Source organism: Cheilinus undulatus, linkage group 1, assembly GCF_018320785.1.
Source record: "Cheilinus undulatus linkage group 1, ASM1832078v1, whole genome shotgun sequence".
In the NCBI taxonomy this organism is placed as follows: Eukaryota; Metazoa; Chordata; class Actinopteri; order Labriformes; family Labridae; genus Cheilinus; species Cheilinus undulatus.
The window spans coordinates 26279862-26297294 of record NC_054865.1 but is presented as its reverse complement, the minus strand read 5'-3'; the positions used below and the strand labels follow the sequence as shown (position 1 = coordinate 26297294).

Genomic DNA, 17433 nt, shown 5'->3' with positions numbered 1-17433 from the left:
AAAAAGGTAATTCTGTTTTAAGAAAAGGGGTTTATATTCTGAACACTCAGGAACACGTCTGAGACACCTAACGACCTCCTGACAGAAAGTCTAGCATGTCTGATTTTGTCCCTCCCCACTACAATTTGCACAATGACAGTGATTTTTAACAATGAGAGCACCAAGCACTCTAAATGCACAGCAGTCAAAAATGAAAACAAATCAAAAGGCAAAGTGAAAGATGAGTGATGAAATTAAAGTTGGTGCTGGAAAATGGAACTATGAGACCAAGGCTTGTCGAGCCCTGACAACAACTTCCCTGGCTCTATGATGCGTCATCGAGGGACTAACACGACGCACTGAAAAAGGAAAAATGCTGGGAGGAAATAGAAGACACACTCCAGCAACACTATGAGTAACATTTGTTAGTATTAGCATTAAAGTAGATCACTGTTCATTGTAATGTTTGGATAGACAAACAAATTGGGTATAGTACAGAAAAAAACAGTCTTCTTTCTGGGTGTTGTCTGGCCCAGCCCCTCTTTTTTCTAACAACTCCACATCAGCCACAAAGACTGATTGCAAACCTCCATATAGTCCTTCAAATCTGCTGGTCAAGTCATGGCAAGAATTTATGGCTATGTGATTGCCTTATCTGACGAAGTGACACTCCTAACGGACAAAAATATCATGTAGTCTGACCTCAGGTTGACTTTACAATTATCTGATGTCTATATGCTAGTAAGAACAAATAGTATTTGAATCAACTTAAACTTAAATCATGCGTCATGCAACAAAAAAGTGACAACAGGCATACTACATAAGCAGGGTGGATGGTTCGGAAGTCAGAGTTTTAGCATCCAGACTTCCATTTAAGTTCTTGAAAACCTGCCTGACAATGCACAAGTACTAACTCTCTGTTCAGGCAACAGCATCTTGACAATCACCTGTGCGATTCCACCCACAAACTTGGTCTTGACAACCACGTTGTCATCATCTGCTTTGTCAAACGCCGCCTTCTGAGCTGCTCGCACCAAGTTGTCAGAAGCCCTCTTGACTGCATTTCCAGCAATCTATCAGAAGAGGAGACCAATTAAGTGAAATGAATATAAGCATTTAAGTAGAAAGGAATACAATATTTTGCTGTCAAACAGGAAGCCTTATAAACATTTTGGTAAAATAAATTAAAGCAAATAAAAATATTAGGGCAAAGTGTGTTTCCCCCTGTACCTGTAGTCTCCTCATGGCCTCAGAGTCCTGGTCTGCCTTCACCTTACATGCCACCAGCAGCTGGGCGGTGGAGGCTGCCACTTGTTTAGCTGAAGAGATGAGCTTCTCTTCACTTGCATGGCCTTGCACAGAGGCGTTGGCTGCCTCACACAGGTTGCTTGTTGCTGCTGCCACCATACGAGCCTGACAGGAAGAGAATAAATAAATGAAAAAATCTGTGTCTTTAAACATTAACTGTGTTATTCCTTCAATGAACACTTACAGCAGAAATGAGCCCCTGGGACCACTGTCCATCATCCACAGCGTTATCAGGGATGAGGCCCACTTTGCCCTGAGCCACCAGCTCTCTCTGAGCAGCTGATGCAGATTTCACCAATGCGCTGGTGGCTGCGGCGATGGACTTGGCTGCCTCCAGGATCTGTTCCTCAAAGTTCAGAGTTTCATCTGCCTGCTGAGGGAGAGGACACCAGTGAGTCAGACAGGATGACCTCCAGCGTGAGGCTATAGTTTCTTATTAAAATAAGTCATCTTGTTTCACTGTAGCTGTATCCATATAATGCAAATTGATTTTACTTGACAAATAAGAGCAAACACAAGACTCTGCACAAAGATTGTCTGTCAGTATTACACATCTACAATCACACTCCAGTCTGTGTGCTTCAAACACACACATGGTCTACACACAAACACATCCACACCACAAGCTTGTAGACAGAGCGGGACACTGTAGGAATATGTTTGATATATAGTTGGGACTGAATAACAACCTAATATATCAAACATATCAGACAGAGCCCTGCAGAGAAGGCCTCCGCTGGTGGGGGCAGGCAGGGAGGGAGGGGAGGGGTTAACTGGGAGCAAGAGGACAGGCTTTAGCTACATCTAATACAGATGGATGGATGAATGAATGGTTGGTTGGAGGGGGGGGGAGAAGATGTTTTGAATGGAGGAAGGGGATATGACTGAAGGTAATATATTTGTAAAAGGTGGAGAAGTATTCAGTGTCAAAGGTGATGGGCATGGATCAAATAAATAGATTTAAATATGTGTGTCTGTGATTGTTTTGGGAGTTTTTGGTTTATGGGATCAAAAGAAAACTTGATGGGAACATATAAACGGGGAGAAGACAGCACAAGACAGCATTCTTTGTGAGGATGTCGACCGAACAAAACTAAATCAGTCATTAATTACAGTAAAATCTTTCAGCGTCAGCACTGACACTTAAAATTAGACAGAGACATTGTTTCATGTCATAAAGCGTAAAGGCAAATGTGTCTATAAAATCCAAACACATCTCATCAGAACTAGTAGTTAAATGTAATAGCCATGCCTCAAAAATTTTAAAAGATGGACATCATGGCCCAAAGTGTACTACTTGTGTGCAAAATAACAAATATTTGACATTTTACCAACTGAGTGCCTGGTTTTGTTTAGATGATGATAGTGCCTTGTGTATCTAAGATACCATTTTATCAAATAATTCTGACGTAAAAAGCTGCTGACAGAGCTCTAGATAAACAGTGACCTCTGCTGTTGAAAACTGAAGCCTGCAACAAAAAACTGTCGCTCAAGTGTTCACTTTAGCCTGGCTCCAAAGCCAAGTGATCCCTATTAGGTGTTGAGATAAAGTACTAATTTTCCCTGCAGAAATAAAAATCCTAGTTCAGGGGAAAAGGTAACTTTTAAACTCCAAAACTCACTTATTTATCAGTAAAAACCATCTGGGGGTTGAATGTAATCATCACACATTATACTCACTATTTTCTTATTGTAACATTACAGTGCCGAAGTATTCACCCCCTGGATGGGGGGTTGAATAAAAAAATGTCAAAGTGAAAACAGATTTCCACAAAGTAATGTCAATTAAACAAAAATATATAAAGTAAAATAAGTGACTGCATAAATAATCAACCCTGTCAAGTCAGCATGTAGTAGATGCAACTTTGGCATTTGGCTGCATTCATTTTACTGTCTACCTTTGTACACCGCTTTACACATTATTATGCAAATGACGTTTTCCTGATTTCCTAAATATTAATGCAAATGACAAAATATTTTTCAAGTCATCAGCCATTTGAGCATAATTCAAATGTTTTTGAACAAACTTCATAATGATAACCATTATTATTTTTAAAATAAAAACCTCAAATGCACTGTTCCACATTATTATGCAAAAGAGTTTTACAAGATTTTAAAGGTTGTAAAGAACTGAAAATGGTCATTCATTGAATTTGCAGCATTAGGAGGTCATATCTACTGACATCAAGAGCTATTTCGATCAAAAACATCCGAACAGGCCAAGTTAAATGTCAACATAGGAGCCCTTCTTTAATATCACCTTCACTATTCTTGCATCCATTGAACTTGTGAGTTTTTGAGAGTTTCTGCTTGAATTTCTTTGCAGGATGTCAGAATATCCACCAAGAGATGCTGTTTTGATGTGAACTACCTTCCACTCATAGATCTTTAGCTTGAGGATGCTCCAAAGGTTCTCAGTAGGGTTGAAATCAGGGGAGGATGGGGGCCACACCATGAGTTTCTCTCCTTTTACGCCCATAGCAGCCAAGGACACAGAGGTATTCTTTGCAGCATGAGATGGTGCATTGTCATGCATGAAGAAAATTTTGCTACAGAAGGCACTGCTCTTCTTTTTGTACCATGGAACAAAGTGGTCAGTCAGAAACTCTATATACTTTGCTGAGGTTATTTTCACACCTTCAGGGACCCTAAGAGGCCTACCAGCTATATCCTCATGAATTCGGTCCAGAACATGACTCCACCACCTCCTTGCTGATGTCACAGCCTTATTGGGACATGGTGGCCATCCACCAACCATCCACTACTCCTCCATCTGGACCATCCAGGGTTGCACGGCACTCATCAGTAAAAAAGACAGTTTGAAAATGAGTCTCCATGTATTTCTGGGCCCACTGCAACCGTTTCTGCTCATGAGCATTGGAGAGGGCGGCCAAATAGTAGGTTTATACACGACTGCAAGCCTCTGGAGGATCCTACACCTTGAGGTTGGTGGGACTCCAGAGGCACCAGCAGCTTCAAATACTTGTTTGCTGCTTTGTAATGACATTTTAGCAGCTGCTCTCTTATCCGATGTATTGTCCGTCAGATACCTTCCTCATTATGTCTTTATCTGCATGAACCCGTCTGTGCTCTGAATCAGCCACAAATGTCTTCTATGTTTACATGTAACTTTGCCTGTTAAGATGTTTTTGATTGAAATAGTGCTTGATTTCAGTAAATATGACCTCCTAATGCTGCAAATTCAATGAATGACCATTTTCAGTTCTTTACAACCTATAAAATCTTGTAAAACTCTGTTTTGCATAATAATGTGGAACAGTGCATTTTGAGGTTTTTATTTTTTTAAATAATGGTTATCATTATGAAGTTTGTTAAAAAACATTTGAATTATGCTCTAACGGCTGATGACTTGAAAAATATTCTGTCATTAATATTTAGGAAAATAAGAGAAAAATGTCATTTGCATAACAATTTGGAAAGTGGTGTACGCCTTCCACATCTGGCTGCTGAGAAGCATCTCCACAACATGATGCTGCCACCATCGTGCTTCAGAGTGGGGATGGTATGTTTGTGGTGATGTGTGTTTGGTGTCTGCAAAGCATAGTGTCTTGTCTGATGGCCAAAAAGTACCATTTTGGTCTCATCAAACCGAAGAACTTTCTTCAACTGGGCTATAGAGTCTCCCACTTGCCTTTTGACCAAGTCTAGTCCAGATTCATCAGTTTTCATCAACAGTGGCTTTCTCTTTGTCACTCTCCTATAAAGCTCTGACTGTTGAAGAACCCGGGCAACAGTTGTTGTAAATAACGTCCGTCCTATCTCAGCTGGTAAAGACTGTAACTCCCTCAGAGTAGTCATAGGTGTCTTGGTGGTCTCTCTCGCTAGTCTCCTTCTTGCGTGGTCACACAGTTTATGAGGACGGCCTGATCTAGGCAGATTTACACATGTGACATATTCCTTCCATATCCTGATGATGGATTTACCTGAACTCCAGGGATGTTGGTACCAATGCCTTGGAATTTTTTGTATCCAGCCCCTGACTTATACTTTACAATAACATTATCTCTGAGTTGCTTGGAGTGTTCTTTTGTCTTTATGGCATAATGGTAGCCAGGAATACTGATTGACCGGCAACTGGACCTTCCAAACACAGGTGTCTTCAAACTACAATCACTTGAGACATATTAACTGCACTCAGGTGATCCACATTTCAATATTTTTGAGTTTACTAGCACCAGCTGGCTGGACCTCTGTTGAATGAGGGAAGTTACTTTAAAGGGGATTAATATCTATGCAGTCACATATTTTACCGTACCAATTTTTGTTTAATTCACATTACTTTGTAGAAATATTGATAAAATCAATGAAAGGGTAAAACATCCAAGGGGGTAAATACTTTTTATGGGCACCGTACATAATAATGATACTGACGCAACAACTGACAGAATCAGGGGCATGAAATATTTAACTGCTTGGGGGTGTGCTGAAGCTCTTTGCCGAGAGGCTTAAGGCCCACCTTGGCTTCACCTTTTCTGACTATTTCTAGACTGATTGAAAGTTAGGTGGAGAAAGTGCTTTCAATACAGTAGCTGTCATCCTTCTGCTTAAAAATGCCTCCTCAAACACCAGTGGGTGATGCCGCTGAGGCCACTTCATGTTTTATACCCTCTATGGTCCTACAGCAGCATAGAAACCCTCCAAAAAAGTGCCTGAGAAATGTCTTTCAAGTGTTATATGACAAACTGATACTTTTACATAACTCGATTCCACTTCATTTCAGGGGTAAATACTGTGCTTTCCTTAAAAAATCAATCTAACAGCTGTACTTAAAATATACTGTATAAAATAAACAAAATATACACTTTATTTTATGTTTGAAAGTCTCCTCATTTATGCCCGAAAATGCCCCAAAACTCCTCTAATTCAAGTGGAAATCTGTCTACTTTTATTATTATGATGAAATTAATAAAACAATGTTGTGCATGAGCACTGATCAGTAATTTCCATTTTGATACTCACAAATTATTTATTTTTATTTTATTCTATATTTATTTTGTCTTTAGTTAAATATTTCAGAAACTTTCATTTGTGAGGATTTGGAACACATATACCTCTCTGCAAGTCTGGACTCGGGGAAACCCATCATGCTTTTAATTTATTTAATACTCAAACTTTTCTCTGATCCTGTAATTCCTTCTTAAGTTATACAGACTTATCAAATCAGTTTGTTTCATTTAATATTCAGCTAAAACTCCTCGTAGGAACTAAAGTAAACTTTTTGAATTCAGTATAAATATTTGAAATTAAGCTTATTTATATAATAATAGTGGTATTTTTACTTGTATTTCAAGTTTGTACATTTGTCACATATAATGCTTTTGTAACTACACATAAAAAAATGAAGAATTTATACCAGAAAATTAGCCCTATACTAGAGTGTTATGACATTTACTGAAGGATCTCTTTGTTCATTCTAGAAAATTAAATAAACTGTTAAAATTAGAGCACTTCTGGGATTCAGGATTTTAAAGCAAACTCTACCTATATGTAAAACTGTGGACTTTTAAACAGTCTGATACCGCTTCCTCCTGCTCTGTTTAAGTCTCAGTCAGTTATCAGTCTTGCAGTCACCCACCTTGGGCTTTGCTCGTGGTTTGAGCTGTTCCAGCTTCTTTGCTGCCGCCTCAATGGACGCCGCTGCTCCCAAGAGCTCTGTTTCTGCAATCACTGTAGGATCCTCAGGGTCCACCCACTCTGAACCTGAGGGGCGCATGCATACATCCAATTAGGAGAGACAATAAGATTCATGAACTATATTACATAATGGTGTAACAAAGGGTCATGCCTCATAACAACAACACTGTGATTGCACAAAAATGAAAACCTGAACCCCATGCATAGCTGATGGAGGCCACACACAAAAACTGCCATTCACTGAAATAAAAAGTGGTTGATTTATTCTGATTGAGATGGCACATAAAATGAAGCGTGATGGATGTAGCTGGCACTACGAGCAGCTTGATTTTAAAATGAGATCAAATTGATCAATGTTAGCGCTGAAAAAAAAAAATGTGGTCAACAGCTCAACTCTGGTGAAATGAGTCAAAGTTCACAAACCAGCACTGACTTACCTCCGTCTGTGGCAAAAGAAGGAGGACAGGAGTATTACTAGAAGTTTCTTTAAAGGAACTTTTCTGTTCAACTATTTCTTAAAAATAAGTGATTGATCTGAAGAGATTTAGATGCCTCCTACATGGACTTGGACTTTTTGGGATATTTGATGAGAAAGATATATAGGTTATCACTTACTGATGCAGACTGAGTTCAACACTGAAGAAAAAGTCAGTATGTGAGATGCAGTGATGTGCTTTATGTGTGTGTTTTTTGTGTATGTGCTTGCAGCTACCTTTCATGGCCTCAGCCGTTTGGATGAGCTCGGTGACAGCTCCTGCCACTCGTTTGGAGCACGCTGCCAGATGCTGCTTCTGCTCTGCAGTGGGCTTCTGCAGGACCTATACATAGATCAACACAGACACACGCACCCATATAAAAACATTACTGTTACTGGCAAGCTCATACAACTGACGCAGTGTTGCTCAGAATGTGGCAGTGTGCTCTGCCAAAAATATAACTGCTGTGTTGTCTTAAAAAAATCTATGCAGAAAACACTATGAGCCTCTAAAATGCTGATAGACTCTGCACATACTCAGCTCTGCTGCTCATCCCACAAATGCATGTTCCTTACAAATGTAAAACCATTTAAAAGAGGAAAACAGGCTTTCTAAAGGTATAAGATTTACTGCCAAGAAGCACTGTCACAACAAAGAAATTATCTACCAAACACAAATGTAATTTTTTTTGTACTACATTTATATACAGTACTGAAGGGTATGGCTAAATAGAATGGCAGGTGAATTGTGTAGCTGTTTGGCAGGAGACCTAAGACTAGCCTCAACTCCACCTCTTTGTCTGTTTTTAGATTGACCAAAGTTAAATGAAGGCAGCATTTACAGCAACTGCTATTTATTTCTGTTGTTGTTGTAAATGTCTTTTTAGAACTAATGGGAAATGTTACAAGGACTTTCGCCATGTTTTATGCACTCTGTATCTAACACAGTAGAATAACAAAAACATGTATCATATCTGGGACCTTTAAGTGCTAACAAAGAATCTTAAAAACGGACAAGAGTAAGAAACATTAATATTTAACCCACCAGCAGCACTTGTTCCAGGAGGTCAATGTATCCAGTTGTACACTCTGCTCCATACATTAGAGCTCTGTTCTTCACCTCTTCACTCACCTCTGGGTGGTAAGCTGCTTGCTAGAGGACATAGATTAACATTCACATCATTAAACAGGAATGTTGTAATATTCAAAGTTAGTATTAAACATTTTCTTTAAGATTTATTTTTGGTCTTTTTACGCCCTTATTGATAGCACAAGACAGTGGATAGAATCAGAAACAAGGATGAGAGAGCTGGGCCGGGCCGACTAGGTACATGAGGCATGCCTTAAACCACTAGGCCACCTATGCCCCTTAAACATCTTTCTAAGGTCATAAATGTGTATTCTTCATGTAGCTCAGGTAAAGTAAGCACCTTGCACGTGGTAAGCATGTCTGAAATGGCCTTGCGGCTGAGGTTAGCTGTGTGGATGATGTCCTCCTGCCGGGCAGAGTTCCCTGCAGCTACTGCTTTAGCTGTCGCCATGGTGATGCCTTTAGTCATGCGGATGAACTCCTCAGGTGTGGTTGTCTTGTTGGGTGCATCCCTGGATTGGAACAGCTGGGGACAACAAAGGTGGGCGGATGCAATTTTGATAAGTGGTAAATGGATGTGACTAGTAAGAGAAAGTGTCACTCTGCTCTGTGTCAGCCTCTTAACATTCTGTTTAAATGTTAGTCTTGAACCTTAAATACATCATTACTGATACACCAGTGACATTACACTACCACTTGTCTATTACCCATCCATGAGAAACTTCCTCCTACTCTGTTGCAAATGTGTAAATTGAGTTCACTGTGTTTAGCATTTTCCTTTGCATGTTACCTTTTGTCTGTCTTCTTGTTTTTAGGTTTATTTTTGTCTTCAAATGTTAAATGTTTAAGGTAAATTCAAAACACAATCCCTCCATCAGTCCTCACCGCCATTTCCTGTTTGATGCATTCAATGGTGGCCTCCAGCGCTCTTGTGCCCCGCGTGGCCTCATCCTCAACCGCCTTTACAGTCTTCAGCAATGATGTCACATTAGTCACCATCACCTAAAGCAACCATAACATGACAGAGAAATAATCATTACATAAAAAACATGCAGTCCCCAAGAGAAAAAAAGCCCCTCTTGTTCTGCATTATGTTGTGATGGATTCAAGTACAATGAGGGTGCAATGCATCAATTTCAACGCTAGAGGGAGCACAGCACCTACAGAGGAAAGCACACCACTTTCACGTTATCCAAGATCCTAGAAACAATTTCCAAGATTTTTCTTTCACCTCATGTCCAAAAATAACATACAAGGTATGTTTATATCATCTGAGAGACTCTAAAACACTGTGAGCTTCCACAGACTGTGAAAACTGTTTTATCCCCATAAAATTCACAGCCTGAGGTGATAATGAGCAGCTGAAGGTGTCATCTTTGGGTTGTGAAATGTGGTTCAGAAATTGACACTGCATATGTGTAGCCGCCAAGAATTCAGCTGATTTATTCTAGATACAAATCTCCCAGTTTCCTCTTCACCAGAACATCATTTTCCTCTTATTTACATTTGGAAGACAGAGTCTGTGGTTAAACTTGTGTGAACAGGTTTCGTGGTGACAGGAGGGGGACTGTAAGTGATTAATGGTCCAGCCTGAAGAAACAAGAGAATGTCTGCTCTGCATACATATAGTGTTTGGGATGATGTTAGATCAAGTTTCACTTTCATGTCAGTTTAAATGGAAGCTAAATGTAATAAAAGATTAGCAATGACTGAGTTCATTTATAACAATAATTAGACACTGTTAATTGATTAGGAGGACAAACTGACATTAATAAGAGGATTTGTGATTAATCAGGGTTGACCGGATATATCAATAATTTGAGAAGGACTGTTTTACAGGAAGACTTCCTGCAAGTCACTGCTCTGAGTTGGTTACCTTCTATATTTTAATTTTACTAACTTCTTCACCTTGTTTATTCTTAATTTAGCAATTTAATCACACACTAAGATACATACAAAGAATGCTTTATCTACAGCAAATGTTTAGTTTTTTTCTTGGATTGCAGAAGGACAGGATTAATTAATTGCATACCAAAAAGACTGAAAGAACTTTTTAGTAGCTGTTCAAGACAGCAACCGAGTATATTAGGGTTAAAAAGAAAAGATTGTGGGGCACAGCTGGTCTCTTGGTTAGGTCGCTTGCCATGTACGCAAGTGGCCTGGGTTCAGGTCCATCCTGTGGCTCCTTTCCCGCATTAACCCACCATGACAAATTGAAATAGAATTTTAGTATTTTTTTTTGCATATGAATTAAAAATAAAAACTGAAACATCACATTGACATAAGCATTCAGACTCTTCGCAAAAACACTTTAAATTAATTTAGGTTCCTCCCATTTCTTTTGATTGTTGCAGTGATGTTTCTTCACCTTGATTGGAGTCCACCTGTGATAAATTAACATTGCATGGGACATGATTTGGAATGGTGCACACCTCTCTATAGAGGGATTCACAGATGACAATGCATATCATAGCAAAAACCAAGCCAGGAGGTCAAATCGACTGCCTACAGAGCTCAGAGACAGGTTTGTTGACAGGCACAGATCTGGAGAAGGCTACAAAAAGTATGTTGCAATGAAGGTTCCCAAGAGCACAGCCTCCATAAATCTCAAATGGAAGAAGTTTGGTACCACTCTCTTCCAAGAGCTGGCCATCTGGCCAAACTGAGCAATCAGGGGAAAAGGGCCTTAGAAAGAGAGGTGACCAAGAACCCCATGGTCACTCTGATTAAGCTCCAAGATCCTGGGTGAAGATGGGGCAAAGTTCCAGAGGGAAAACCATCCCTGCAGCCCTCCACTGATCTCGGCTTAAGGCAGTGGCTTGATGGAGCCTCTCCTAATTGCAAAATACATGAAAGCCTGCTTGAAGTTTGCAAAAAAAAAAAAAACCGCTTTTCATGTGACATAGGAGAAATGGGAGGAACTTCAGCTAAATTTCAGGTGTTTTTGCAAAGGGTCTGAATACTTAATGTCAATGTGATATTTCAGTTTTTTATTTTTAATGAATTTGCAAAAATGTCTAAAATTCTAATGACACGATGAGTACTGAGTGTAGATTAACGAGAATAAAATATCTCAACTGCAGTATAAGGCTGCAGCATAACAAAATTTAAAACAGTGCAGGGGGTCTGAAAACTCTCTAAGTGCACTGTAGCTAGGTTAGTCTCTGTAATTAGAGTCTAAGCATGCCCATGGCATTTTTTGCATTTTTTTAATCAAATTTCAAAAATGTGGTGGATGGTTGTATGATGTCAGGGTGTATTTAATCTGCGATAATGTAACATAATATTTTCAATGATTAAAATAAATCAAAATAGCACATTACTGTGAAAGCTCTTAATAAAATACAAGCCCTGACATTTAAATTTTTAACACTTCTAAATCTGTATAAGACATAGAGACTACTGTATTCCATCCAACAGGAGGCTTTTAAATAAGATGACACTGTTTCAATACTTTCATACTTCCCCGGCCCACTCACCTTGGCAGCGCTCTTCAGCTGGTACATGGATGGATCATCTGCCGCCTTGCCAGCAGCACACTTGGTGGCACTAATGAGCTCAGCCAACGCCTTGGCCACGTCTTTGACGGCATTTATCAGAACCACCTAGAGAGGACGCACAGATAAGACACAATTTATCACAGCTCAGCCGGGGAGAGAGGCAAAGCTCTAAAAGATTATTGCCATTCACAGCTCAACATAATGATCACAAGCACATTGAACAAAAGGACACAACAGGAGCTGAGAGAGGAGGAAAAAAAGAAAGGCTGGCTTACCTGCGTCTCAGGGTCATCTGAGCCAATACTGGCAGCTCCCAGTTTGACCACATCTGTGAGCTGGGTGATGGTTTTGGCAGAAGACTGGGCGGCCTGAGCCAGCTTGTCCTGGCCGGAAGCGGCACCAGAGACCAGCATCTTTGTGTCCTCAACCAGCGCTTTGGCTGTCTTCAAAATATTTTCCCTAAGGAAGAAGATGAGGGAGGACAAAGTGTTTGACTAAAACAATGCTGTGATTCTTTGTATTCCACACTCACAGATCTTTTTCATATCAAAGGCATTTCTACATCAAAGCTGGAACAAAGCGAGGATTTGCAGGGTCATGTTACCTGTCAAGTTAGTTAACTTTCTCAAATTGAGTTAAGAATTTTTAGAAAACATCCTCATTTAAAAGTTAATTTAGTGCCATATTGAGGTAAAATGTGTTTGCATTCCCTTCCATGCCCCCTATATACTTTCACAAAATTCACAACAAGGATATGAAATAACAGGAGTAGCACATTATTTTACCCCAATCCAAAGTGCAGTTTAAACCTGTGATATTAACCCCCCTGTGACATTTTGCCTTCACTGTGAACACTGCAGGGGTGTAACGCAGTGACATGATGATCTCCCTCCGTGCCAGCTTCAGAGATAGTAACAGAGGCGTTACAGGGGCAAAAACAAAATCATTAAAGCTGACTGTGTATCTGGAGCCCCTACTGTATTTTTTCACTCTAGTGCTCCTCAAAAGCTGAAACACAATGTCAGGTATGGGAACATATGCTGTTTCGGCACAGTGCATGCAGTTGCCACCAGGGTCTGGGCACCCAGTATGGGGTGTGCTGATCAGGTCTGGGAAAGTGCACCAGGTGACCGTAAAAGCACAGCTGCTGTTCCTGTATCAAGCAGCTGACCCTTCTCACCCCCACTCTCCTCAGCATGTAAGCATTAGACACACGGTCTTTCCAACAGTACCCAAAAATAGAGAGGAGAAGTTGTCACAAAGGAGTCTAGTTGGCACCTCTGACAATCAGTCAACATCTAGGCCTCACAAGGGTATATGAAGACCGTAAGCATGCTCAGATACCAGAAATTCCACACTGTGACCCATCACCCTATGCGCTAGTCCAAGTCTGTGGTTGATCTCAGCCTGGCAGTCAGGGGGTTGATGGATTGCACTGCCAAGGTAGATGAACTGCTCTACAACTTCAACGCTCTCACTGTTCACAGGTACAAATTCATTGGCAGTATCCAAGGCATCCCAAAATGGCAGGATCTTTGTTTTGGCCCAGGAGACGTGCATTCCCAACACTTCATCCTCCTCACTTAGTAAGTTAGGAGCCTTCACAAGAATATCTACAGTCTCTACAAGGATCACAGCATCATCAGCAAAGTCAAGATCAGTGATCTGGACAACCCCTTAATGACACTCCACGGTTCGCTGCCCCTGCTACCCACCCAATTATCCAGCCCATACAGGTACTGAAGCGGGTAGGGGTTTAAGACTCACCCCTGCCTCACCCCGGAATCAAACGGGAAGAAGTCAGAGATAGAGCCACCACACTTCAGAGCACTCTCTGTACCAGAATATAGTGAAGACATCAGCTGTACGAGCAAGAGAGAAGTGTAATATCCCTGTAGTTGTTACACTCTCACACATAACCCTTTCCCTTCCAGATTTGAACAACAATGCCCCTCTCCCTATCGGTCGGGAAGACACCTGTTCTCTATATGGAGCAGATGAGAGCATGCAACCACAGGAGGATTGTGTCATCACCCACCTTAAGCATTTCAGCCTTGATCCCACATACACCTGGTGCTTTTCCAGCCTTCAACTTGTTCACTGCCTGTCAAATCTCCTCAACAATTAATGGATCACAGCGTGCAAGTGGGTCCACACTCACTGTGCCTGCAGCATCCATTTAGGACTCACAACTGGGAAGCTCTGCCCAGTACAACTCCCTAAAGTAGACAGACCATCATTCCTTGATATCTGACCCCTCTATTAGAACTGTAAGCTGAGCAGGCATTACTTGTGCCCAGGTGGACCTCTACCATCTCTCACAGGCCACAAACCTTGGCCTCACCTTGGCCTCCACATCTCTTCCCATCGCACTTACACGTCTCAGTCTCCTGCCCAGTTTCGTTTTGCCATCAAGTCTTGCCTTGCAACTCACCTAAATGACATCAATGGTCAGCCGCCGCCGACCACAGTCAGCCTTACTTGGGCACCTCAGCTGCAATTTCAGGGTTGCGACCAGAAGCTGATGCTCGCTACTAAAGAATTGGGCTCTCATGAAAACCCTGCAGTCCCCTTCTCCCGCATCCACCTACAATCAATCTCCTTCTTTGTGATGCCATCATTGGAGTACCAAATCCTGCGCTGGGAATCACGGTAAAGGATGACACCAAATATGCTGTCATGGTAACATTGCTTTTGCCTCCTCAAGGTAAAGGACAAAAATGTATCTGTGAGTTGTCTATGCAGAGGAAACCTTTCTCCACCTCCATGAATAGCTGTCTTAATCTCACTAAGCAACTAACTAAGCATCACACTTCACCTGTGACCCAGGTGCAGCTTGTGTTAGCACAGCTCAACAAAGAATAACCATTGTATTTAAAAAGACAAGGCTTGATTTAAATCACTGCTAGCCTCATTATCTTTAAGTCAGGACTAAATAAAAAGACTGATTGTGAGATATGATGTTGTCAACGTGCTTCTCCTATCAACCATAAAGTATGTTCCCTTAAAGAACTAATAAGTAAAATAACTACTTACTAAAAATAGCTACACTGAAACATGAAACCTGTGAGTCCTTTCCCGTCACACTGCCACTGCCAGCTACACAGAATAATGTGTACACTAATAAGATGATTGAAGCAAAAGCAGTAAGTCTAAAGTTACTTTCACTGCTATTTACTTATAGAATGCAATTACTCAGTAAATACATGATTTTTTGATAATAGAAACTGTAACTAATTTAGTTTCTTACTTTTAATGCCCATCACTGATATCTGGTGATTTGGTGCATGTGCAGTATGAAATGTTCCAATGTGCTAGAAATCTTTATTTAAATACTACCAGAATAATTTCTAACCTCTAAACCATTTTGTTACTATGGATCTCCTTCACCACTTAGTCAAAGCACAAGAAAGTGAGAGATTTGACATTTCCTCCATCTTTGAAAGCCCAAGGGTAATTTGTAGTTTACAACTTAAAGATTTCCTCCTCCTGCTAACCAGACAATATGTCATTCTGTCAGTTTTCGGAAGAGGGATTACTGCAGGGCAGATCTTCAGACCCTCGTCATGTCTCGCTCTTGTAAAACTTGAAAGATGTTTTCTACATTTTTGTGTGTATTTAGATACAGTCGTGCACATTTCAGCTCGAACCTGTGGTCAGCGAAGGACTCATCGTTCTCTGCATTGAGAGTGCCGGCTGAGGCGAACATAATGGTTGTATCCAGATCGGCGATAATGCCAGACACGGCACTGGCTGCTGTGATGCACGCCTGAGTGCCCTTGTTACCTGCCTGGAGGGCTGAGAGCACCAAGGACACCTGAGGACACACACAGACACATAATCATACAGGTGAGGATATGAAGAAATTTGACCATAGACAGAAAGCACATTTCTCATGCATTTACTGGTGAAAAGCAGGTAGATCAGCAGATTATATCTAAATGATTAATACAAATCCAACTATTCTTCTTCAATTGTAAAGGCCTATCACAGTTTTTGTTGATTTGAAATGGAACAAAACAAACCTTTACAGTGCAAAAACAAATAAATCACTCATTGCTGTAGATCAGAACAACACTTCAATTCTGCTTAGTTTGTGACATACACTGCTTAACAAATTTATTAGACCACCACCCAATGTAAGGATTATGCCACAGCTGCCCTAAATTAACAGCATTGGTAATTACCAAAATCATTTCTTATGTTTCTGCAACGGTTATTACACCAATATGTAGAAGCTCTTTAACCCAAATGATATTTTTAATGCTAAAATATAATTATTAGAGTTATCCATGAATTTTCAAATTTACTGATTTACAAAAAAAATGAAAAAATAGTAAAGGATGTTAATATTTCTTGATTAATATGTCAAATTATAGTTATTTACCTGCATTCCTGCACAGAAAAATGAGTTTTAGTGGTTGAATGTTATGCTTGATTAATTTCTGACTTCTCAGAGAAGCCCAGTGAGCCGGCTCAAATTTGGGTATAAAAAGGTGAATTCAGTTTGAAATTCCTCATTCCTGTTCAAAATGGTAACATGTGGAGAGCTGACTGAAAATGAAAGAGTCTGCATTAAAGCACTTCATGATGCTGGATGGTCTCTGAGACAAATAGGGAAAGACATGAAGTGTTCTCACAGTGTGGTCAAGTATGCTTTGGAGTCAATTGCCGAGACTGGTACCTACAAAATGCGCCAAGGAAGAGGCAGGAAACCAAAGTTAACTGAAGCAGATGTCAGACACCTCAAGATTTGAAGTACTAGAAACAGAAGGAAGACCACTGCTGATCTTCAGGCAGAGATGAATGCTTCTAGATCAGAGTCTGAGAAAGTCTCCAGAATGACCATAAGCAGAAGACTGACGGAACAAGGCTTAAAGGGAAGAATAGCTACTAAGAAGCCATTACTGAGGCCTGCAAACATCCAGAAACGCCTCAGATTTGCCAGGGAGCACAAACACTGGACTGTTGATGACTGGAAGGAGGTACTCTGGATGGACGAGTCCAACTTTGAACTCTTCGGTCAGCATCGTCATGTTTATGTCCGCAGAAAAGCTGGAGAACGTTTTGATGCCAGATATATTGCAACCACAGTGAAACACACTGGAGATTCCATTATGGTATGGGGCTCCATTTGTGGATACGGCGTGGGCAAATGAGTGAAAACCGACGGTATCATAAACAAGAACGTCTACCACAACATCTTGGTGCATCATGGAATCCCTTCTGGACTGAATCTGACTGGTCGTGGGTTCATATACCAACAAGACAATGACCCCAAGCATACCTCAAAGCTGTGCAGAGACTATTTGACCAAGACAAAGGAATCTGGAGTACTGGAACTGATGGACTGGCCAAGTCAAAGTCCAGATTTGAATCCAATTGAACAAATTTGGGATTTAGTAGATTCAAAGATTGATCGCACA

General features: G+C 40.6%; 1 protein-coding gene across 3 annotated transcripts in view; it reads right to left on the bottom strand.

Annotated features, from left to right (window-relative positions):
* Positions 1-17433, bottom strand: part of tln2a (talin 2a) — a 155822-nt gene that overhangs the window by 3223 nt on the left and 135166 nt on the right. Inside the window, exons 47-58 of one of the 3 annotated variants that reach the window (XM_041783181.1) lie at positions 15658-15824; positions 12283-12466; positions 11987-12112; positions 9393-9509; positions 8848-9033; positions 8463-8570; positions 7655-7760; positions 7380-7385; positions 6884-7008; positions 1472-1660; positions 1210-1392; positions 927-1052 (exon numbers count right to left, since the gene is read on the bottom strand). In XM_041783181.1, coding sequence (XP_041639115.1) covers positions 927-1052; positions 1210-1392; positions 1472-1660; positions 6884-7008; positions 7380-7385; positions 7655-7760; positions 8463-8570; positions 8848-9033; positions 9393-9509; positions 11987-12112; positions 12283-12466; positions 15658-15824 — 1623 coding nt within the window. The remainder of the gene's footprint in view (positions 1-926; positions 1053-1209; positions 1393-1471; positions 1661-6883; positions 7009-7379; positions 7386-7654; positions 7761-8462; positions 8571-8847; positions 9034-9392; positions 9510-11986; positions 12113-12282; positions 12467-15657; positions 15825-17433) is intronic. The other 2 variants (XM_041783190.1, XM_041783198.1) reach the window with 2 other exon arrangements.